At 44.3% G+C, this 24092-nt stretch overlaps 1 protein-coding gene and 2 non-coding genes across 9 annotated transcripts in view; all 3 read right to left on the minus strand.

Moving 5' to 3' along the window:
* The window catches only part of ZFR (zinc finger RNA binding protein), a 705458-nt gene that overhangs the window by 585019 nt on the left and 96347 nt on the right, over positions 1 to 24092 (minus strand). For 5 of the 7 annotated variants that reach the window (XM_078674904.1, XM_078674906.1, XM_078674905.1 and 2 more), the window contains exons 4-5: positions 16224 to 16310; positions 4720 to 4996 (exon numbers count right to left, since the gene is read on the minus strand). In XM_078674904.1, the coding sequence (XP_078531030.1) occupies positions 4720 to 4996; positions 16224 to 16310 (364 nt within the window). The remainder of the gene's footprint in view (positions 1 to 4719; positions 4997 to 16223; positions 16311 to 24092) is intronic. The other 2 variants (XM_078674908.1, XM_078674909.1) reach the window with 1 other exon arrangement.
* On the minus strand, positions 2652 to 2785 carry LOC144820581 (small nucleolar RNA SNORA66). Its single transcript, XR_013607864.1, has one exon. It is a non-coding gene; the product is annotated as a small nucleolar RNA SNORA66 (small nucleolar RNA).
* Positions 12709 to 12845, minus strand: LOC144820580 (small nucleolar RNA SNORA66). Its single transcript, XR_013607863.1, has one exon. It is a non-coding gene; the product is annotated as a small nucleolar RNA SNORA66 (small nucleolar RNA).

Here is a 24092-nt window from a genome sequence, read left to right on the forward strand (position 1 = left end):
ATGGAACACCAACTGTGCAGACGAACTTGCACCCCTTAGCAACCCTGACGGACAGCGCCCTAGAAAGGCCACTTGGTTCACCGCCGACCTCCAAAAATCGAGACATACCTCCTACTCAGACGACACACAGCTCATCCTTTCCCTCACCAAGGATCCCGTCACCACCAGACTCAGCTTCCAGGAACTAATGAAGGAAGTCGCATCCTGGATGAGCAGCAGCTGCCTGAAGCTCAACTCGGAGAAGACAGAGGACCTCGTCCTCAGACCCTCCCCCACTGCATGGAAAAACACCTGGTGGCCAGCTGCCCTCGGCAGCCCGCCCACCCCCACGGACAACACCAGGAACCTCAGCATCGTACTCGACTCCTCCCTCTCCATGACCAGACAGGTCAACGTGTCGCCTACACCTGCTTCAACACCCTCCGCATCCTTCACAAGACCTTGTAATGGATCCCCCCCCCCCCCCCTGAATCAAGAAAGACCGTCGCCCATGCACTCAAAACCAGCAGACTGGACTACGGAAACTCCCACTACGCCGGAATTAACAAATCTCTGCTCCGCAAACTTCAGACCATACAGAACAGTGCAGCCAGACTCGTCCTTAGCATCCTTCGACAAGAAGACATCACCCAACACCTGCGAGACCACCACTGGCTACCTGTCGAGAAGATAGTAACCTTCCAGACTCTCACCCACGCCTACAAATGCCCCCACAACACCTGACCCCAGTACCTCAAAGAGAGAATCTCCTTACACGTACCAAAGAGAAACCTCTGATCCGCAGGGACCCATCCGCAGTCTCAGAATGGGAGGAAGAGCCCTCTCCTACATCGCAGCCAAGAACTGGAAAGAGCTCCCAATAGACATCAGATGTGCCACCTCTCTGCACATCTTCAGGAAGGCCCTCAAGACCTGTCTCTTCGACTGACTGGAGCTGCTTACACCCTCGCCAACACCTTGAGACCCCTACGGGTGAGTAGCGCGCTTGACAATCCCTTCATTGATTGTAAACTCAAAGCCATCTTTTTTTTTATGTCTTTACTTTAAGGAAATAGTCACTACTCATATCCTTTTAGCTTGTTTACTCTCAAACCTAGTGCAACTTATAATCAATTTCTTTCAATTGACATAATAGTCCATATGCATTAATCACATCTTAACACTATTAATCTGCTTCTTTTTCCCTAGTTGCCATATTTATTTACTTCTTATATCAAGGGTTCTCATGCACCACTGCAAAAAAAAAAAAAACCATAAGACTATTTGGATCAACCCATGGGATTATTCAGTGAATGGGAATTTTACAAAGATTAACGTATCCCTAATGAACGGGGGAAGCTTGACCAAAGTTGGATAGTAAGCAAGGAAAGAAGGCAGACTACAGGTGCATTTTTGTCCTTAACTGCTGCATTACCTAGAATTTTTATTATTTGGTACAGCACAGTAGGAGAGTCATGTAAAACAGGAAAGATTTTTCATAGGTCCATATTAGCATTCGGAAGGATGCAAAAAATTCATTCTCCCCAACACATTTTCTTTGGGCAAGACCTGTACAACTCCCTAAGGCAATTTTGGCACTCATACTTTGCTTCCAGTCTAGTCAAACACAATATACCTGTAAAAAATCCTTGTATCAAGAGCACTGCCCATCTATTGTCTCAACTGTCCACTCTTAGTAAAGATGGACAAGACTCTTTCATTCACCCTCATTTCTGTCACTATCGGTTCAACATTAGTAGCCTTACCGCATAGTCAAATGTCTGTTTTCTCCAGGGTTTGCCCCACCACAACTCTGCTTCTTTATTCATTTCTAAAATTGGCTACCATCATTCTGCTCTCCTCATCTTCTACACTGCACTATTTGTCTTCACATTACTTTCCTTCTTGAGCTATACAATCTACTCCGAAATCTCTTGGCTCATACTCGGGCAGCTTATACTCTTCCTCAGTCCAATGTCCACTTTTCACAAGTTTTCCTTTCTTAACTCTTTCAATATAAGTGTCCCTGCCCTGCCTCAAAAGCAACTTGGGTATCATATTTCGGATCATTTCTTCCTTATTTTCTCAGATGTTTGAAAATGTTGACTACTAAATCTATGCAGAGTCCTTCTCTTCCTTTCAATTGGATTCCCCCCATCTCCCTCTCAAGAGCACATATTTAAGTCTTAACTTAGTTATTCAGTGACATTGGTTGAAAATGTGTGATGAGAACAAGCTCTAAATGCACATATTTCAAATACCTGATCACCTTTAAAAGGGATTGTCTTTTGTCTCGTACTCCCAATTCTTTTGCTATATCCTAAGTCCTCTGTAGACTTTGCTGCTTCCCCATTTCAATTCCTTTGTCGCCTTATTTCCGTACTATAAAATGTTGTCTCTTGTATAGATAGTGGCAAGTTTTTAGAATAAGCAAATGTCAAGTCTATGAAAGCCTCTGAACCAATTCTCTCCACTGCATTATTATCTTGGAATAAGAAACTTTCTTGTTCTAGCCCACCCAGCAGCAGCTGGCTTTGGATAGAATACCTTAAAATGCAGTAAATGAGACATCTAATTCGGTTTGTGTTGATTTTAAACGATACAATGTATTGGAATTATTAACACATTACCAGACTTTAAAAACAGACACTCCAAAAATAGAAGTTGATAATCTTTGTGCCATGATCGATATTTCAAACCAAATTGATTTTTAGGAATGAAACATTTCATACATGGTGGATTACTGTAGCAAACGTGTTCCCTTAGCTCCTGCAACCTCATGCAGAGCTAGTGATCTAGTTTGCAAGTCACAAACGCTCAATGAACATTTATAGAAACTACAAAGTTCATTCTACTCCTTATATACATTCCATTTGTTTTACCTGTTTTTCCACAACATATCTTATTATATTAAGTTAATTTGTCATGTTAGTTCTGAAATCTCAATAAAATCTTTCAATGCACTACTTTGTAGGATAGGTTAGAAACCTAGAGCAAACAGACGGCAGTGGGTAGCAAGTCTAGTAGAAACAGCACCCACACCTTCAGGACAGAGAAAGCATATAGAATTACAAGATCCAGGGACAGGTTTTAGGAAAGTCAGACCACACTATTGGAAAAGTTTAAAGAATGACAAGGAAGAAATGAGTTGAACATAAGCGAAGATGCAACTCTGCTGCATTCATGTTTGCAGCAAGTACTTTGTAAAGCTATAAAGTAACAGGCATCCTATTGCTTTTGGCAATAAAAAGTGCATAACTACCATCTCTTAAGATTAGAGACCATGAAGCATAATCTAGTATTAGACTATATTCATTTCAATGATGTACATATAATATTATTTAAATAAGTCTTAATGGATGACTTGCATGAATATGAGAAATAGATACCCTCAATTAGCAATAATATGTTTATTATCATCAATTGTAACGGAAAGCACACATAGACCAATGTAGAGTGCAGGAAAGGAAACGGTGACCGACAATTCAGACATGTAATGCAGTTTAAAATCAAGTATTTGAAATAAAATTAATTAAGGGATGACAACCTAGATAATGGAGCTGTAATGTAGCTTTTTAAATACAGAATTACTGAGGCAGGAGACATTTATAATGTCAGGTGGAAATACTTTAATCTCCCAATGCTTATCCAACAAGTATTGTTCCTTATGGTACATGCAACATACTATCGGCAATGTCTAAGGTGTATATAAGGACATACAAATGCAGCAATACTAAGTAATTATTTTAGAAGGCAATTCAAGCTCTTTGGCCATCGATACAAAGGATGAAGAAAACCCATCACAAAAAGTTGCAACGAACCATGCAATTCGACCACGTTTTCACTTCTGGCTACCAGTCTGTAAACACTAACACTAACTTGCAAATTAATTTGGTCGATGCATAATATTCCTTTGACTATTATTCCACATTCGGTCTGGGTCATAAAATGCCACCGGCTCCAAGAAATACAGAAACAGCTGTAAGACATTTATGGCCACACAGAGAAAACTACAGTTACAACACCAGGTAAAGCAGACTTCAACAAACATTTTACAATTTGGCTATGAAACAACTGACAGCTTTGGCTTAGTGTACCCGCTGCTAACTATGGATTAGGTGCTTTATGTTCTAGAAATGTTTGCTTATGCAATCCAACTGAATGAAAGCTACTTACATAACTGCTAACGGATATGGATGCCAACGTTCTTTCTTACTTCTACCAAAACGACGGCGCATCAAGATGGAGGTTCCAGAGTTAGATTTTTGTTTGGACACCTGTTTTCTCTGAACAGTTATTCATATTGATTCCACAGTTACTCAATTGTTATTTTGCAATACTAGACTACATGTGTTATGCAACGCAGTGTAAATATAATTCATACTATCTTAATAACAAAAGAAGGTTTTGTGTGGTATACAGGTGAGCTGTATGTCCTAGTCCACACAAACATCATAGAGAAACAATATATTTTATTTAGAAGGTTAAGTTGTGCAGCTGAAAAGACAATCTACTACTTAGTGATCATTAAAGCCTACAAAGAGTAAATTCTGCCACACTCCAAAATGGCTATACTGATGTTGAGCTCCAGCAGGGGCTCGTACTTTCAGCCCTATGCAGAGCAAAGAGCATTTGTATTATCCAGGCAGGGACAGCTTTCAAGGCAATTTCTTTCCATATGTGCATGAAAACTATTGCAGGTTGAACTGAGAAAAAACAATTGAGTATCAAATACTTTACCTGATAGGTCTGTGTTGTTACTGGTGGAGGTGGGGGAGGTGCTTCCTGTCGCTGTGTATAGCCATAATCTGCTGCTGTGTGAGCCGTTGGATACGCACCATAGGCAGCTGAAGCAGCCGCTGCAACAGCTACTGGGGCAGGCCTGGCAACGGCAACTGTTGCTGCTGCTGGAGCATAGGCTGCAGTAACTGTGTGAGCAGCCACAGGAGCCTGATGAACAGTGTAGCTAGCAACGGTGGTCGGATGAGTATAAGCTACCCCAGAACCAGGTTGTTGGCTAGGCAGAAATAAAAACAGAAAATTTTGGTTAGCAATTAGTTAACTAGGAAATAGAAAATCATGTCACTGTCTGATGTAGTAACGAGTACTAATCAGCAATATAAGCAAAAACAGGGGCAGTGCTGCTCGCTATAGTCTTTAAGTAACAATGATCTAATATTATTGATGAATGAACTGCATCCCCATCATTCACAAATATATATATATATATATATACACATATATATATATATATATATATATATATATATATATATATATATATATATATATATATACACATATATATATACACATATACACACACATATACACACACATATACACACACACACTCCATCCATCTCTCCTCTGTCAAGAAGACCACCAGGGACACAGCGGGACTTTCAAGCAGGTAATTTATTCAGGGCTGTGGCATAACCGGTTTCGGCATGTGCCTTTATCAAACGCCAAAAGTCCTTAAGCAATGAGAACTCCCACGCAGTGATTATTTATGAGCTCCTCCCTCCTCGTGGTGGTTGGGCTCACCTGGAGCCAATTGTCTGTAGCTTGCTTCGATTTTAGGGACTGCCAGTCCCAGGGTACAGCGCGCTGGCAATCCGCTTCAGGTAGTTGGGGGGTGCACTAATTAAACCAAAAGTTTGTGTCTGCTGTCGAGTCCCAAACTCTCTTCCACCACCTCCTAGGCTAAGCAGTTGAAAGTACAGACCGGGTGTCAGCGTCACGCCACACCCTCTGTGCACGATGTTCCCAGCTGCTTCCAGCGCCTCGGAGGTTCCTGTGGCGGGCTGTCGAACTCACCCCACTCCTCGGCAAAATCACTCCTTCTCCACATTACTGAGAGGGTCCCTCGTGCGCGTAACTGGAAACCGCGCTAAATATACACTCCATCTTATATATATATATATATATATATATATATATATAAAAAATAGAGATTAGTGTTGGTGATCACTACATTCGATTGGTCTCGTTTAACAAAATGCAATTGACTGCTATGACAGAAATGACCTCCCCCCCCCCCCCCCCCCCCAACAAAAAATTTCTCTTCTATTGCAAATCATTTTGGGAGTAGTCCTAAAGAGTGTTTGATATTTTGCAGTGTGTGACTAAAGGGAATCGCTTCCACTGAAGCCTCCTCGAGAATATACCTTATGTACAGTGTAAGCCGAAATGAAGGGCTGACCTGACTCTTCCTTCACACAGTTTTCTTCACAACGTTGTGTGCAGTACCTCAATGTTCAACTTTTTAATGCCCAATTGGATTTCTTCAGAGGAACCATTCTGTGTTCATATTGTTCCATCAATGTTTGATACTCTTGTCTTTTACTTATAGAATATTGCTAGGGCATAAAAACGCAAGTAAAATGTTTAGTTCTATTGTGTTGTATGCGTGTAGTGTTTTCTGTCCTCATACCAGACCACTGAAGGACAGGAACGAGACATAACTAGTACCAATGAAGTCTGCTAAACTCTGTGGGCACAGAAAATTGGCCAAAACAAGTCGACAATGTGGTGTAGGGTTGGGCAATGGTATTCCATCAATCATCACAACTACCTTTCCTTCCTTTTAATCCTGTGCGGATAGCCCTGAATAAACGGAGGATGAGACCTGAACAGATATATGTTCATACAACGCAAACCAAAACAACGTATGCCCTAACATCGCATTTTTTACATCGCATGCACTCACCACGCAAACCATTACATCACATTTCCCCTTCACATGCATGCAAAATACCTTCCCAACGCACACAAATACCACGCATTCTATTAAAACGCAAAAATCTCCCTAACAGCCCCCGAAACACTAATATAGCAACATACCAAACACACTACGACCCCCTGACACTACCCTGAACCCTACGCCCTAAACACTCAAGCCTATAGAGCAACCCTACACTATGATTAACTCCAAGCCCTGAACCCAAAGCCAAAAACAGTACCCCACACTAATATTAACCCTAAGACCCAAGCCCTAAAGCCTAAAACACAACCATATACTACTTCCTCAACCCCAAGCCCTAAACCGTAAAGCTTAAAACATGACCATATACTACTTCCTCAACCCTAAGCACTAAACCTTAATCCCTAAAACACTACCCCCCACTACACTACCCATCAACTACCCTAAACCCTAAAAGTCAAGTCAAGTCAGGGGCATTTGTATAGCGCACAAATCACATCCTTGGAGTCTCATGGCGCTAAAACACTACGAGTCCAGCGTCGTCCTTACTGGTCTCTCGTCATGGTTCCAGCGTTGTCTCCCTGTCGTCTGTGTCCCGGCGCACGACCTTCCCGGCGCACGACCTTCCCGGCGCACGACCCGTCCATTACATCCCATGCGCTCTAAAAGCATGCGTTGTCAAAGCGAATGAGAAGTAATGGTGTGCGTAGTGAACGCACACGTCGTAGCGCCGTGTGCATTGTGACGGCACGAGATGTAAACGCATGCGTTGTAACGCATGCTTCGAGATAGTTGTCTCCCACCTGAACAAGACAGTTTTACTTCCTTAATATTTTCTGAAACCCTACTTAGAGTATCCCACACTCCCACTTCTTGTAGAACCCATCTATTCACTATTATGCATTTTGGGTGTGAGAAAAGCCCAATGATGAAGCATGCCTCAAACTGTGGGTGAGTGCTCTTTTTTTTCCTAACTAATGGCTCTCCGTCACCAGAGTTGGTTCAGATTTTCTTGAAGTATTGTGTCATCTAATTAATGTGTGTACTAGATCAATGCGTGGGCATTCAAAATCAATCATTTTCCAGGCTATTCCTCTTTTGGGTTAGTGATAGCTGTCAATATTTGTTTTTTTTCAAATGCTCTATGAATGGACCAAAATCCGAAAAAGTGTAGAGATCACTAGCATATGGATAGCAGAGTTACAAAATGCTAGAGATTTAAGGTGTTATAGTCCATGTTGACCCAAAGGTTAGTACAAGCTATTGCTTACAGTGTCCAGAATAAGCTGGGCAGAAAACAGTAGATGTAATACAGTGTCTACCTGCCCAAGGCAAATAGCACAAAGTCCAGATTACGGTTTCCATCCCTATTGTTTAGTTAGCAAGGCAATGGGCAAAATACCACAACTAAACCTAATATAATAACTCTATGGCAGATCATTCAATTCAAATAGTATTTGAATCCCCAACTTCCTCTAATCAGCACAAAATGTTTCAAGAGGGGCTTGCCATACTTTTACATCAGTGGACAACTACCCTGCAAACTGTGGATTTCTTCAACAGGAGGCAATGTGCTCTAGGTCACCTTGATTTTGCAGCACTAACTGAGCTAAACCAAATGAGATGCTTCGTGCAATTATGACCCTTAAAAGGCTATTCTGAATGAATTGTGTGGCTCAGATTGTAATTTACAGTAACACTATCAATCAAAGCATTTGTATAGCGCGCTACTCACCCGGAGGGTCTCAAGGCGCTTGGGGGAGCGGGGTCCGCTAATGCTCGAACAGCCAGGTCTTGAGTTGTTTCCTGAAGGAGAGGTGGTCCTGGGTCAGGCGGAGGTGGACGGGGAGGTAGTTCCAAGTCTTGGCAGCCAGGTAGGAGAAGGATCTTCCTCCCGTTGTGGCTCTTCGGATCCGGGGAACGGCGGCGAGGGCGTGGCTGGTCGATCGTAGCTGGCGGGTGGGTGGGAGTGTAGAAGGTCAGGCGGTCGTTGAGGTATCTGGGGCCTTGGTTGTGGAGAGCTTTGTGTGCGTGGGTGAGGAGTCGGAACGTGATTCTCTTGCTGACGGGGAGCCAGTGCAGATCTCTCAGTTGTCCGGTGATGTGGCTGTGACGGGGGATGTCCAGGATGAGTCGTGCTGAGGCGTTCTGAATGAGCTGGAGTCTTTTCTGAAGTTTGGCTGTGGTTCCGGCGTAGAGGGAGTTACCGTAGTCCAGTCGGCTGGTGACGAGGGCCTGGGTGACCGTCTTCCTGGTTTCGGTGGGGATCCACCGGAAGATCTTACGTAGCATGCGTAGGATGTTGAAGCATGACGAGGAGACGGCGTGGACTTGTCTGGTCATCGAGAGGGAGGAGTCCAGGATGAAGCCCAGGTTGCGTGCGTGGTTCGTTGGTTTGGGTGCACTGCCCAGGGCAGGGGGCCACCAGGAGTCGTCCCAGGCGGAGGGTGATGATCCTAGGATGAGGACTTCTGTCTTATCTGAGTTCAGTTTCAGGCGGCTGTTCATCATCCACTCGGCTACGTCTTTCATCCCTTCGTGTAGGTTGGTTCTGGCGGTTGCGGGGGTCGTTGGTGAGGGAGAGGATCAGCTGGGTGTCGTCGGCGTAGGAGATGATGTTGAGGTTGTGTTGGCGTGCGATGGCCGCGAGGGGGCTCATGCAGACGTTGAAAAGCGTGGGACTGAGCGATGATCCTTGTGGTACGCCGCAGATGACTTCGGTGGCCTCGGATCTGAACGGGGGAGGCGTTCTCTGTGTTCTTCTGTTGTTGAGGCGCTGCACTAGGGGGCGGTGGCAGACCGTGTCGAACGCTGCGGAGAGGTCCAGGAGGATGAGGGCCGCTGTTTCCCCGTTGTCGAGCAGGGCTCGGATGTCGTCGGTGGCTGCGATGAGGGCGGTCTCGGTGCTGTGGTTGGCCCGGAAGCCGGATTGCGAGTGGTCGAGGGATCCATTCGTCTCGAGGAAGGCGGCCAGCTGTCTGTTGACGGTCTTCTCGATGACCTTGGCAGGAAAAGGAAGGAGCGAGATGGGGCGCTAGTTTTTGAGGTCGGTGGGGTCCGCTGATGGTTTCTTCAGTAGGGCGCTGAGTTCGGCGTGCTTCCATCTCTCTGGGAAGGTTGCGGTGTCGAAGGAGGCGATGATGATGTCCCGGAGATGGGGTGCGATGACGGAGTCGGCCTTGTTGAAGACGTGGTGAGGGCAGGGGTCGGTTGGTGATCCGGAGTGGATGGAGTTCATCGTGCAGATGGTGTCTTCGGTGTTGACCGGGGTCCAGGCGCAGAGGGTGGTGGCGGGGGGGGACGTTGGTACGGTCGTAGGGTGCGTCGGCTGTGTGCTGAAACTGTTGTGTATATCTGCGATCTTGCTGTGGAAGAACGAGGCGAGCGAGTTGCAGAGGTCTTGCGAGGGGGTGATGTCGTCGTTTCCGGCGCTGGGGTTCGAGAGCTCTTTGATGATGTTGAAGAGTTCCTTGCTGTTGTGGGCGTTGTTGTCTAGTCGTTCCTTGAATGCGGTTTTCTTGGTGGTGTGGATCAGCTGGTGGTGTTTTCGGGTAGCGTGCTTGAGGGTGGTCATGTTGTCTGTAGTCGGGTTTCTGCGCCAGGCTTTCTCGAGGGCCAGGCAGTTCTTCTTGGAGCTCTTAGAGTTAGTCGGTGAACCAGGATGCTTTCTTGCTGCCGGGCCTGATGGGGGGGTCTTCAGTGGGGCGAGGTCGTCTGCGCAGTTGGTGATCTACCTTCGGAGGTTGTTGGCGGCTTGGTTGGGGTTCGCTGAGCTGGCGGGTGGGTTCTGGCTCAGGGATGTGGTGAGCTGGTCGGTGGTGATCTTGTTCCAGCTCCTGCGGGGAGCCTGTTGCGGGTGGTGGTGAGTGGTGGTGGTCCTTCTGAAGCTGAAGTGGACGCAGCTGTGGTCTGTCCAGTGGAGTCCGGTGGTGTGGCTGAAGGAGATGTCCTTGCTGGAGGAGAAGACTGGGTCAAGCGTGTGGCCGGCGTAGTGGGTGGGGGTGGTCACCAGTTGCTTGAGTCCGAGGTTGGCGAGGTTGTCCAGCAGGGTGGTGGTGTTGCAGTCATTGTTGTTCTCCAGGTGGAAGTTGAGGTCCCCTAGGAGGATGTATTCAGCGGAGGGAAGGGCGTGCGGGCTGATGAAGTCGGCGATGTCTTCGCTGAATTGTGTGCGTGGTCCCGGGCCGATTTCCATCCCCGAGGCCTGGCCTTTTTACATTTTTTATTAATGTGTTACTAAATTAAAGGGAGGGAGGGTGGGCTGAGTCGCCCCCCCACAAGGCCTATTTCGGCCCCGGGGAAAACATCCCCTGGGTCCCAGCATCTATTGTGTGTGCCCTGATTCCACCCAGGGCACCCACTTAAGATGGTTGGGGACCACGGGAGAGCCTCAAGGCCCCCGTAGTGCCTGCCGGCTCACTGACTCCTGCAGGAGCCAACACTGCTTTTACAGAGAGTGGCCTGCAAACATGCAGCTCTGGCTCCACTTTGAGCAAGCAAGAGCAAAATGCTTTTGCTTGTTCAGAGCGGAGCACAGTTTGCTATAGCTTAGCAGGAGCATTAAAGCTCCTGCCAAGTCATAGCAAACAGTTATGTCTCGGATGGGGGGCAGGGAGGGTAGTGGGGGGGGTTCTTCTCTTTTTTATATAACGCAAACTAGACCCAAGGATATCAGGTATCAGAGCGCTTTACATGAGCACCAGTTTTGTTACAGATGGACACATTCATTTTTGTTTCGTTAGGCACGGAGAGATTAAGTGATCTGCCCAGAATCACAGAATGTTGAACATCAGTGCCGAGACTCGAACCTGGTTCCCTAGCTTTGCGGTCGACCACTCTAGCCATAAGCCTACATGCTACTATTCCTTTAAAAAAAAAAAAGAATTAAAAAAAAACGTTTTGTGGGACTCTGCTTCACGCCATGTCCCAAGATGGCTGCCAACACTTTTTGGTTGAAGTGCTGGCAGTCAATCAAATTTCAGTAGGATCCGCAAAGCCATTGCAAGGAATCGATTTCTATATTTTTTAAACTTAAATATCTCAAACTATTGAACGGATTTACACCAAATCACAAAATGTACACTTTCTGGGCCAAAAAGTGGGAAAATTGTGAAGATTCGTCAAGCTGCGCTAAAGTTATTGGCAAAACCAAAACAATTTTCCTATGGGAACTTTGGTCCTAACTATAACTACCTACTGGCTATTGCACACACAAATTTAAACACACACAATGATGGGGCATTAACTTGTAGTGTAATCAACATACCAGCCAAATTATTTAAATAAAACACAACATGGAAGATGCAAGATGAAACCTCTGATTTGTGTAGGTCTTGTCTACCAACTTTGCAAATGAAAGCGTCTTTGAGAAACTGCCTTTTCATACATTCACCACAAACTCTTGATTTACAGTGTTCCTATTCTGTTGTCAGGCTGAGGTGCAGTGAAACAGCAAAGATCAGCTGTTTGAGACTGGATAATGGTAAGTCTCCCAGGAGGGCACACAAGTCTATCTAGACTAAGCAGTTTCAAAGAGGAATATAAATGCTTTATTCTCCTCAGAAGTGTTGATTTACAAATTAAAGTTTCCAAGCAAGTAAAATGGTTCAATGAAAAGTGTGGGCGAACTGCTTTATCGGCCTATACCATTTAAGCAACCAAACTCACCTGTCTTTCCTGAGAGGACCATCACCTAAACTGAAACACAAGTTAACACCCAGGACGTTCTCTGGCAAACTTTAGATTTATGGCTAGTGTGATTTCTGTTAAAATGATGGCCTTTTGGAATGTAGCTTTTGTGCAAACAGTTGTTAGCATATGTATCTTGTCACTTTTGAACGCATCAATGACTTATTGACTAGCTATTGTTTAGACCAAGCAGGATCTTGTCTAGACCACTTGTTAAGGTACATAGAATCTAGTGTCTTGAGCAGCAATTGATTACGGAGGCAAGACAAGGTGAACACCTGCAATTTACTTTTTCAATCATACAATTTAATTAGACTATACAGCACGGCTACTAACCCTGTCATGCTAGGCAAACTGCAGTCCCCCAATTACAACTTCAAGGGGTCAAACATTTCCACTACCATGTTTTCTTTAGCAAACATGTTCCCTTTGCTCCTGCAACAACATGCAGAGCTAGTGATCTAGTTTGCAAATACAACAAATAATTCTATAACTTCAAGCCCTACTCTAGAGATGCTTAGAAAGAATCTATTTACATGGATACACTGGACAGTCTCACCTAATCAAAAATGTGATTATTTTGCAAATTTATCTTCAACAAGGGTTTCATGCATTTATCACTTTGCAATTTACCATCATTCCTTCGTGATTTTGTATGAAAAGAGGCAGTTACACTTTATAACAAACATAGAATAAGCTGGCAAATCAATGCTAAAAGAAAGTAATATTTCAGGAATGCAAGAGGTACAAATGTGGCTATGTAAAATTATGTTTCATGTCCCTATTGTACTAGATGACCACCCAATATCTTAACACGACGATTTCTCTAAAGACCTTCTCTTAACTATCACATCTTCACTCATTTAAGCACTAGATAAGAACAGGTTACTTTTGTAACATAGGTCTAACAAATGCTCCTCCCTCTCACTTGACGGAGTATCTTCATTTCAATTTCATTCAGTAGTTGGAAACCATACTTTTCAGTTACTATTTACTAAATGCTCGGGGGCTACATATAAAATCCCTTTTATACACCATTTGTCATAATGTATGAGCCATTTCAGACTACATAGCTGGCAACAACCCAAAATTAACTTAGAAACTGGTACCTTGTGGGAATTTTACATCTGTGGAGAGAGGGAGCATTTTAGAGAACCCATGTTACAAATACCCAAGTCCTTCTCAGACATGCTAGTTTCTCCACAGATTCTAAGCTTGGTTAGAAACAATATACCAAGCAATGACACAAACATTTGAAGGTGGAGAAAGCGGAGAACCTTAGGCTTTGGATAAAAAAAACTCAGCATTTTACTCTGACCAAACAATATGTGAATGCATCTAACCAGTAACAGAGTTGAACATCTCATTGATAGATACACTACGGTATTACCGCGTACACAGTCTGCACTTTTATGAAGGCATGAATACATTTTGTACATAATAATACGTTCCTTCCATAGGTATAGTTTTGACACGTTGTGCAAATGACTTGTGATAACGAAAATATATTTCCTCCTCATAATAGTTCTAGACAATATTCAAAAACCAAGATGCCTAGAGAGCCCTGTCATGAAAAGGGATATTTCATGTTAGATCTAGTACAACTCTGCATTTTTACAGTGCACCTGAACAGTTCCTGTAGCGTGAAGCTAACAAGAGGCAAGCAACTATGGAATATGGACTAATGGCTTCTTCAGAGACCAAGTACGGAGTACCAAAGAAGGGGATTACAAAAACTAAATTACCTTTCCTAGACACATGTGGTACAAAACACAAAAGAGATGAAGACTAGGTCTAATCACACTAAGGGCAAGGTGCTGGACACAAGTGGTTCTTTCCATAGACTAGCATTAAAGGATCAACACAGAATTACTTGTTGTCCCTATTTGTACAAGATCATAGAGGTATTTCAAAATATGGGAATAAATGAGCTGTGTGCAGTAATCCTACTGTGGAAAATTAGAAATGTTAATTAGTTCTGTGTTTCATCTAAGCATACAAAATGTTCATACTACCTACATGTCAATTACTCAAAGAACAACTATCTGCTAGTTGTTGAATGTGTCTCACTCCAGTATTAATGTATAAAGGTCAAGGTTACACAAGAGTAATTTTTATCAAGTGTCAACATACCTACAATACTTTAATAATAGGACTACTGACTTTTTTTCTGGCTCACAAACATCAGCGAAATCAAAAAGGCCCAGTAAGGATCAGCCAAAAGTCTATGCCATTACTATTTTTCTCACTTCATGCGCTGAATGGTTTACAAAGTTAGACATTTACATCCACATGTGGAAATCTGAGGAGTACAGCCATGTAGAGGGCAGTAACCAGCAAAGTAGGACAAAATCAAAACAAAGTTTAAACTTTTAAAGACTTAAACACCAAGATAAATTGATCACAGAAAGCCACAGCATTGTGGTTATATTTGTTTAGATAATTCAAAGTACTTAATATTTGCGTTAGGAAGATAATTCAAAGCCAAAGCCCAACAGGAAACTCATGGCTCAAATTCTTCTTTCAACTGCATGCTCTGGTGAAAATTAACCGAATGAGTACATACTACACAGACAAAATAAAAATCCAGGTGAAAGAAGTCTTGCTGACACCATAATTCAATTAGTTTCAAAATGTGACAATAGCTTATTGAAACGAAAATATTTATCAGTACTGAGGTTAGAAGCATAAGTTGGTTAACTGCAATAAACTGTTCTTAAAGGCACACTATCAAGATATAAGAATTGATTTCTGAAGTTAACTTGTGGGGCAAAGACAGATTAAGTTAGCCCTTCAAAAGGTTAATCCAATTGTCTCCCAAACGCTCATGGACGGTCATGCCAATAATAAGGTAGGAGCGGGAGAAGAGATAGCAACAGGACCACTTTTTGAAACATTTCTAACTAACAGAAACAAAGAAGGCCCACCAATGTAACCATGTGCTGTTTAGAAGTTGCAAACAAAATCAAAATGGGCATAAGATTCTCCAAGTAATTACTACATACAAGGGTAAAAAAAAACTACTTAATTTCTGATCACGATTGAAAATGATCCCAAAAAAAAACCAATTTTTAAATACAATGAAAATGCAGCGCTGCACTTTGTAGTCTAGATGTCAATCCAAAGCCATCCAAACAAGGTAGGTTAAGAAACTGATTTAAGTACGATTGAGAAATCCATGGAGTTCAAAAACATTAAAAGGTCAACCAAAAGGCTCTTGGTTCTTTACCACGGTGAGAACAGATGAGATGGAACAGAGATCATAAAACTAGATTCAGACAGACATTATTAGGGAAATTGCAGCCACAAGATGGTACCCAGTGAGTCAAAGGAAGTTGAGGTTATTGTCCTGACAAAGGGGTTAGGACAACATTTCAGAGGGCGATGCACCAGGCTCGGTGCACGAGGATGGTCAGTTGGCTGAAAGAGCCAAGCATCCACTGATCTCCAAGGTACATCCCAATGCAGAACCAGGAAAATCCATGGTGCAGAAACAACTTGGGAACCACCCTCCTCAATTCAGGACAGAAAAATGTACTGTAGGAGACATCTTTTTCTCTCAACTCAAATGGAAGAGTCGGAAATTTCCTTTGGCTAAAAGAGACGGTCATTTCCTGTAAAAATGTACTAATATCTGCTGTAAAAAGACTGGAAGAACGAGATGTTCTAAAAGGGACAGCCCTGTGAACACTCCGAAGAAAATATTCAACCTCAAAGTGCAGCAGGTTGTCAATGAACTTTGAGAAGTGATGCTTTGAGTATTGACACTTCATAGCGGATATAGCAATAGGAATGGTTTGTTATTTCTTCTTCTGAGACCAAACAGCCATACTGTGAGCAAAAGACTTACCCGTCCTCGACGACACCAGTGCAGGGAAGGAAGCGGAGACCCAGCCCAGCGTCCGCATGCCTCCAAGGGGTCTTCGGTAGGAGAGTCCTGTAGAAAGGGCAGATGTCAGTCGTAGGGAAAAACTCCAAGCACACCAGAGTAGGGTTTGAAGCCTACCACTCTAATGCATCGCAGCACAGCAGAAAAACCTAAAGTACTGTGTTAAAAAAAAAATATGGCCGGAAGTGGTGAAGAATATATGGAAACCGACCACAGAAGTTGAAAAAAGTTTGTGATGCAACGCGAAAATGTTGCTGGAAGAAAACAAATTCCAAATCTTTACCAATCATAGAAACAAAATGGCCTGGGCAAGATTTCCCTTAATTTTATGGATACACTACTTTCTAAAAATATATAATTAGATAAGCATGCGTTGTCTATCTGAGACTTAAAAATGTGAGGTGAAACCAATACAGTAATTTTTTTAATTAAATTAATAAATACCGCTTACATAAGGAGGCCTAATTCTACCAGTACAATGTTCTGAGGATATTCGATATTCCAACAGAAACATTTAAACTAGATAAAATGTTATCGGATAATTTTTCTCGTGTGAGAGACGCAAAAAACTGAGCTGATTAATTGGTCCTATTTGGTATACATATGCGAGACATCACAACTTGTAAGACTGCACTGGTTTCCAATTCGAAATAAGATATTCAAGGGCACCATGCTTATGCCAAACATTTTTCACAAACAATACCAACGTTCTTACTGGACTACCTTATTTGCCTTGTACATTCCATCTTGCAGTTCAAAATCTCATCAAGCCTACCAGGAGACTGCTCCCCCGCTTCAAGAAAGCAATAATGGGTGAGGGGGGGGGAGGGGGGGGCAGGGGGTAGGTTACCCTCAGTCAGTGACTATAGTCAAACATTGGAATTCTGTTCCACTTGTTCTGCATTCCCAAACTCAGTTGGGTGCTCTTAAGAAAAAAATGTAAACCTTCGAATTCCTAAACAATATCTCGTCTTTGCCTTCCTACCCTTCGCTACTCGGGGGGGGGGGGGGGGGGGTCCCTCACCTGAATTGCCCCCTCCCCTCAGCGGTTTCTTTTTAGGTCAAAGCCTACGCTGTCTGGTCTGTTAATAACATCCTGGAGACATTTGGAAAGCTTCCCTGGGAATGTATTCACCTATTGCTTACCACTGGCTTTGTAGTTTTTAACTCACATTTCCTGGCTTTTTATTTGCTGGCTTTATTTGTTTTAGGCTTAGGGAGTTCGTCCCTTTCAAGGATTAAAGTCTTTTCACACTACCCCTCTCCTTGTATTCTTCCAGGAGTGCTCATTTCTGTGGACTGGCTTGTAATTCTTGTTCTTATCTTGTCACATTTCAAATGCCAGGCTCTGTCTTTGGAGGGAACTTTGTGTTTACTTTTCTTTCCCCGACTTCAAAGTGAGCAGAATTGTGTGACAATCTTGCTGGATACTAGGGGTAGGAAAGTTTTTTTTCCACAGAATATATCAGAATAAAAAAGGACAAATGAAGTACATTTTTATTGTTATTTCTGAAGTGTCATGGAAATGATTGCTTTAATATGACCAAAACAAAATCAATACACTAGGTTATTCAATTTCCACACCTTCTTGTGTGCCCTATAGATTTATTAGTACAACTGAAGGTCTATGCAAATGTAATGGTCATTTAAATTGAAAATATGTTGTCTTTAAGGGTAGTGTTCTACCACACCATGCATACTGCACTCTACGCTGCACCACACATGCCACTTCGCGCAGCTCTACTTTGCGCCGCACCACACCGCACTCTGCGCCTCTGCAACACTGCACTCGCCATCACTCTGCATCACTCCACTCGGTCGCTGCACTCTACGCCACTCTGCACCAATAAACACTACTGCACTCTATATACTATACCAAAATGAGGTATAGTGTGCAGAGTCCAGTGGAACCTCAAAGGTAGACAGAGGTTAAGGTAGATAGCACCTTACTCTCCATTTGTGGTAGTGTGGCCGAGGAGTAAGGATGTATCAGAGGGTAGTGTTAAGCATTTGTTGTAAACACTCAATCATCAAATGATGTCACACTCCGAGACTGAACTCAGAGCAATTTTGTTAGTATAAAAATATTAAGTTATTTCTAGAACAAAGCCAAGCCTGGCACAGGTAAGAAATAAAAGATTTGCAAAATATTATGCATGGTTTACAAGTGAATGCAAGTTCAGATGCAGTTGTTTGAAATACAGCAAGTCAAGGTATTGAAATTACTGTCCAGATTACTTTTTAAGTTACCTTTTCTACTCAGTGTGATCTGCCTAGATATCACACTTGGACATTTCCTAGAGAAAAGTTACGTGAAATCAGTTTTGCACAGTTGTAATTTTTCAGGTTTCCATACAAATCAACTCCACACAGAACATTTTTCAGAGAAAAAACAGTCAACGTATCCCTATGTAGAGAAATTAACTTAACGGTTATCAGGTAAGTAGTAGGTCTTTGGGGAGGAGTTTCTGGGGTTAGAACAAGGGTTCCACCAGGGTCAAGGATGCACTCTTGTTACACCCTCAGCGGCACTAGGGCGGCTGGGAGCAAAGTGCTGAGGCCCAATGTTATCCAATGGGGGATAGAGGACCTCCGGTTGGTGGCTGCTTACGAGCAGGCCACAGGGTTGTGGGCACAAAGCTCCTGGTGCTAGGCTCAGGGCAAAGGGGAATCAGAGTAGCACCCAAATACAACTGCAAGGGCTCCTGGGTGCAGGGTCCTGTTTTGGCGTTGGGTGCCCTTTTGATTGCAAAGGGAATTCTCCGGTTTCAACAAAGACTGCAGGCTCGGAGACTGAGATCTTCTGGAGGTGACCACTGGTTGAAGATGCAAGCTGGGATGCCTGGGGATGCTGGAACACTGTTGGTTGGGCCACCCAAGGCCGTGGGGGCTTCAGGTGCAGGGGTGTCTTCAGGCGTCATTTTTCTCTTACCAGCTCCCGTCGCGGTCGGGGAGGGGGCGAATCCTCTAGCAAGAAGCTGCAGGCAACGCTGGGACATTCGAGGCAGGTCAAAGATCACCAGATCTTGAGTCAGACTTCCTTGTGGTGTTCGGGCCATGGGCGACAGGTGCAGACTCACGGATTTGGAAAGAGCTGGAGTCTGCGGGTGAAAAAATCTAGTGTTCACAAGAGACAAAGTCTTTTCTATGGAAGGCAGGGCAGGTCCTTGGGGTTCTTGAGGTTGCTGGCTACAGGACACACCGCAGTATCGCTTCTGCAGGTTCGAGGTGGGGACAGACCAGTAGGACTGGTGGCAAGTAAGTGGATGTCGTCCTCTTGTTCTCTTCGGCACAGCTGTTAGATCCTTCTATTCTTTTTGGTTGTTGCTTGTCTGATGCGGCAAGGCTCAGGGGTGCCCCTAAATACTAGATTTAGGGGCGTTACAGATAAGTAAAAGGCTGGGACCAATTAGTTCTGTCCCTTACTTGGGGTGGGTACACCCCCAGTGGGAGGGGGCCATATGCCTCACTCTGGTTGGATAGGTTCCCCCTTCCGCCAACCCCATTTGCAAGATGGCAGGGACTGAGTTGTGCTTCACCTCACCTCCTCCACCTGAGGGGTGGGGTTGGCAAAGGTAGGCACACCTCCCTTCCTCATTTGGTTTTCCCACCGGTTCTCGCACCCGAAGTGGGGGTCAGAACAGGTGGGGACCAGTTGCTGGGAGCAGCAGAAGGTCTGGGGAAGCTCACGTAGACGGCCCCCTGTGGACCCTGCCCATCGTGGGGGAGGAGGCTTGGCAACGTGTCCCAGGATGTGCATTGTTTCAGGCCGTGAAAGCACCAGGCTCTCGACCCAGGGGTCCAGAAAAATGTCTGGTGGTGAAAGCTGGGGAGCAGCCACTCTGCCAGGACACTAGTGTTAGGTCATTCTTCAGGGGGCATCTCCAAGGTGCCCCCTGTGTGCATTTGTCATTAAATCCCACATTGGCATTAGTGTGGGTTTAATGTCCTGAGAAGTTGGATACCAAACTTCTTACTTTTCAGTATAGACATTATGGTACTCTTCACTTTATTCTGCACCACAACATGCAGCCTGCAAAGGCAGCGTCTGAGTGTAAAGGTACAGTGCCACTAAGGGTGGCACAATAAGTGCAGCAGCCCTTAGAGGACTTGACTTCACTGGTCACAGTGCCCTGGGTACCTGTGGTACCATTTACCAGGGGCTGACCTGAGGCCAGAGAGTGCCACTGGGTTTGGTCTTCAATGCAATTTTAGGGAAAGAACATAGGCCGCGGGTACTCTATTGGCAGAAGCCCAGGGCACACTCAAAGTACATCAGCAGTTCAGCAAAAAGTGGGGGCAAGCATGCAGAAAGAGGACAATTCCCATGATTATGCACCACGAACATCTACACCACTACATTCTACAACGCCGCATTGTTAGCCACTGAATTCGATGCCTCTGCAGCACTCCACACCATTTTTCTCTATGCCACTGCATTCAAGGACACTACATTGTTAGCCACTGAACTCTATGCCCCTGCACTCTCCCGCCACTGCACTCACCTATGCACCACTCTAATCCATGCCACTGCATTGTACGCTGCTGAATTCTATGCACTTTACTGTGGAATACCAGGTTATGGTGAAGACATATGTACATTTGGCTGTGTATGTCTAGGGTCCTTGTGTTTTTTTAAGAGCGGGTGACGAAGTGCCCAGGGCCTCTTGAGAGGGCAAAGGCTTCTTGGAAACCAGAGTTTTTGGTGATTGTACAATGATTTTCTTTGTGCCAGGCTCTATCAGCAATGTCTTCTGTTTCAGGATTTTTTTTTTCAGGCATTGCATCGAGAATTGATTCCGATCAGACATGAAACGTTTGGGGCCCGAAAAAAACATTTTGGTGGCAAAATTATTTTTGCGGTCTGACCACTCTGTTCCGAATCAGAAAGTTTTTGTTTCGGTCTGAAGACAACTTTGTTAGATTTGGAGGTGGAGACTCCTGCTGAAAGCAGGTCTTTCAGTCCAGAGCCCGAAGGCGTGGGTTTCGAAGATTTTCGGTGTGCGCCATGGCTATTATGCAGTGGAGACCCGTGAACAGATTTTTCGGTAGAAAGTTACTTTTTAGGTTTCAGAACTGGGGCAGAGGTACTCACGATATGAAGTTCTTGGAAGGATTATATCATTTCATAGTCTTGCTCTGTTCAGATTCGGAACCAGAACTGTGGATGGATACGGATCCTTCTTGAGCTGCAGATGCCCCCTCATCTTGATCGTGCAGACCGAAGATATCTGGCATGTCGGCGGTGTTGATGTACACATCGTCGCGAAGACTTTTCTTCGCCAGAACTATTTACCCGCTTCACATGTCTTAATGCTCTGGCGAGAGGCATAGGTTACAGATCGAATCGAGATCTGTAAGGGGATATTTGAGTGGCACTGCAGACAGAAACGGAATGGAGTGTTGTCTATTAGCAGGGAATTTTCTTGATGAGGTGACAGAGTGGAAACAATAGAGTAGAGCGTGTAGGCAGAGGTTATCTATCGATCCCGACCCTTTGAAGATATTAGAGACATAGTGTAAACTACGCGATACCGTAGAATGTAGATAACTAGCTAACACAACGGAGACCAAAATGACAATCTTGGAGGAGGAACAGGGAGCAAATCCATCGGCGGAAAGAAACAGATCTAAAGATGGAGTAAATGCCATGCGCATTGTTACCAAAGGGAGGGGTAACATTGCCTTGTGACTAGAAAAGAATTCTTTGAAGAAAAACAACTTGTAATCATCCGACCCAAACACTAAATGGTGGACTTATGCAAAGCATGTGCATCTACAGCCACACATGCCTCGAACATAGTGCTTACAACAGTTAAAATAACATGCAGCATAAGAGACCATGTAACAGGGCAAGTCCGAGTGCAGGGGTGTGGAATTTAATAACATATCTACTTGTCCATGGGGCATTTTGCATCATAAATCTACTTGTCCTGTAACAAAATCCACTTGCCCCTTTGGTGCCATGTAGTGCAGCGACAAATTATGGCAGCAATCTCCGTATATAAGAGCTCGGATATAAACTCCCTGATTATGCCAGGGTTCATACCATAGTAGTGTTTGAATACCTGCAATCCCCTTATGTTGCTGCGTTTCGACATATCTGCATACTGTGGCTGAAGGAAATGGTAAGCAATAGTTCCAGGGTTAGATTGCCCTTTTGAGTCTGTGCTAACCTACTAACTTGCATGTTTTAAGGGTTTTCAACAACTCTTCTTTAATCTTTTCCCCTACTGAGAAATGTTGGAAATGTACTCCTGACAATGGGAGACGTAAACCTCCTTCCAGAGTTGGGGGAAAAAAAGTGGTTGAATGTAAAGTGAACTTGCAAACACTCAGATTTTCGCACGAGCAAATCTACACATGCATATTTGCTCATGTTAAAATGCAGTTCAAATATTTTCTAGGAGTACTACTTCTTGTCCTACTTCTATAAATTCTTGGGAATTCACAAAAGCCGTATGGCTGCACTAAATGCAAGGACATATACCATGGGTGCACTTTTGAGACTTTCTTTATTAATTGGATCCTTAATTTGGTCTGGCGTTGATCGTGACATTTTGTGTTTATTAAAATTGTGTCTCTTTCTCTCTAAGGGCTGGCTTCACTGTGACTGACAGCATTTTGCTCTTTCACTAGTAGCATATCAGCACACTCAGTTTTATTCAGTGACAGTAACTGCTGTGGCAGTGTGTGCTTTTTGAGACCAAAAATCAATTTTTGCTTTTGCCACTGTTTGTTATAATGGTGAGGGCCCGGCAGCTCCACACCGATAAGGTTTTACAAAAATCATGCCAAAACAAGTCACACAATGACAAAACTAAAAAGATGACCAGACCTACTGGCCTTGCCAATGCTTGTTTATTTTTGTTTCCCATAATCTTATTGAAACTGGTTACACTGATTTTCCATTATGAATATTTTTGGGAAATACTAGCGTGCATCAACACCGGTTACTAAATGATGCCGCAAAGAAATTGTACCTGAATTTTTTTTTTTATAATCAACTTTGAGTATGTAAAAACAAGCAAAATTTATTGGTAGCAGCTCATCAATCAGATGATCAATAGATCAAGAACAGTAAAAGATACGGGTGGTGTTAGTCCAATCCAGTCCAGCAGCACCACGTACAGAACTGGTGCAGCATTACGTGGTACAGAAGAGCAACAGAAAATCAGGGTGGTAGCATATTGAACCATTTCCCCCACACTTTGTGAAATAACTCCGGGCAGCCTCGGGTTTCAAATAGGGCCTCCTCCTGTGTCCCGCACCAGTCCACCCCCTTCCTCCAACCCCCCCCAACCCCCCCCCCCACAGTTGACGCTTTGGTCCACGAGCAATGCAACGCTATGTTTCTCTTGGCCTCCGCCACCGCTGTCCCCAAGAGCAGTTTGTCCATCCTGGATCCATCTAAGCCGTCAAAGACCCCCAACAGCATCCGCAGAGGATCATGTGGGACCACCCATCCCAGTGCCTGTGTGAGCTCCCGCTCCACCCCCCCCAAAATGACATTATCCCTGGGCAGCAACACACCATATGATAAAAATCAGCAGAAGCCATGCCGCATCTCGGGCAGTTCGAGGACAAACGTCGGCGGGCTTGGAATAACCGTTCAGGGGTGAGGTATGCCACGTGGAGATAATAAATCTGCACCAGACGCAACCTAGAGGAAGAGGTCAGGGTTCGGGGCGCCATAAGGGCATCCCTCCAATCCGCCTCCTCCAGGGGGCCCACCCAACCCTCCCAGCGGGCACGAAGCCGATCCAGGGAACGGGCCCATTATTCACTAGGGTACGGTTGATGCGGGACACTCCACCCCCTGCCCAGATT

Source organism: Lissotriton helveticus, chromosome 2_1 (assembly GCF_964261635.1).
Source record: "Lissotriton helveticus chromosome 2_1, aLisHel1.1, whole genome shotgun sequence".
Taxonomy (NCBI): Eukaryota; Metazoa; Chordata; class Amphibia; order Caudata; family Salamandridae; genus Lissotriton; species Lissotriton helveticus.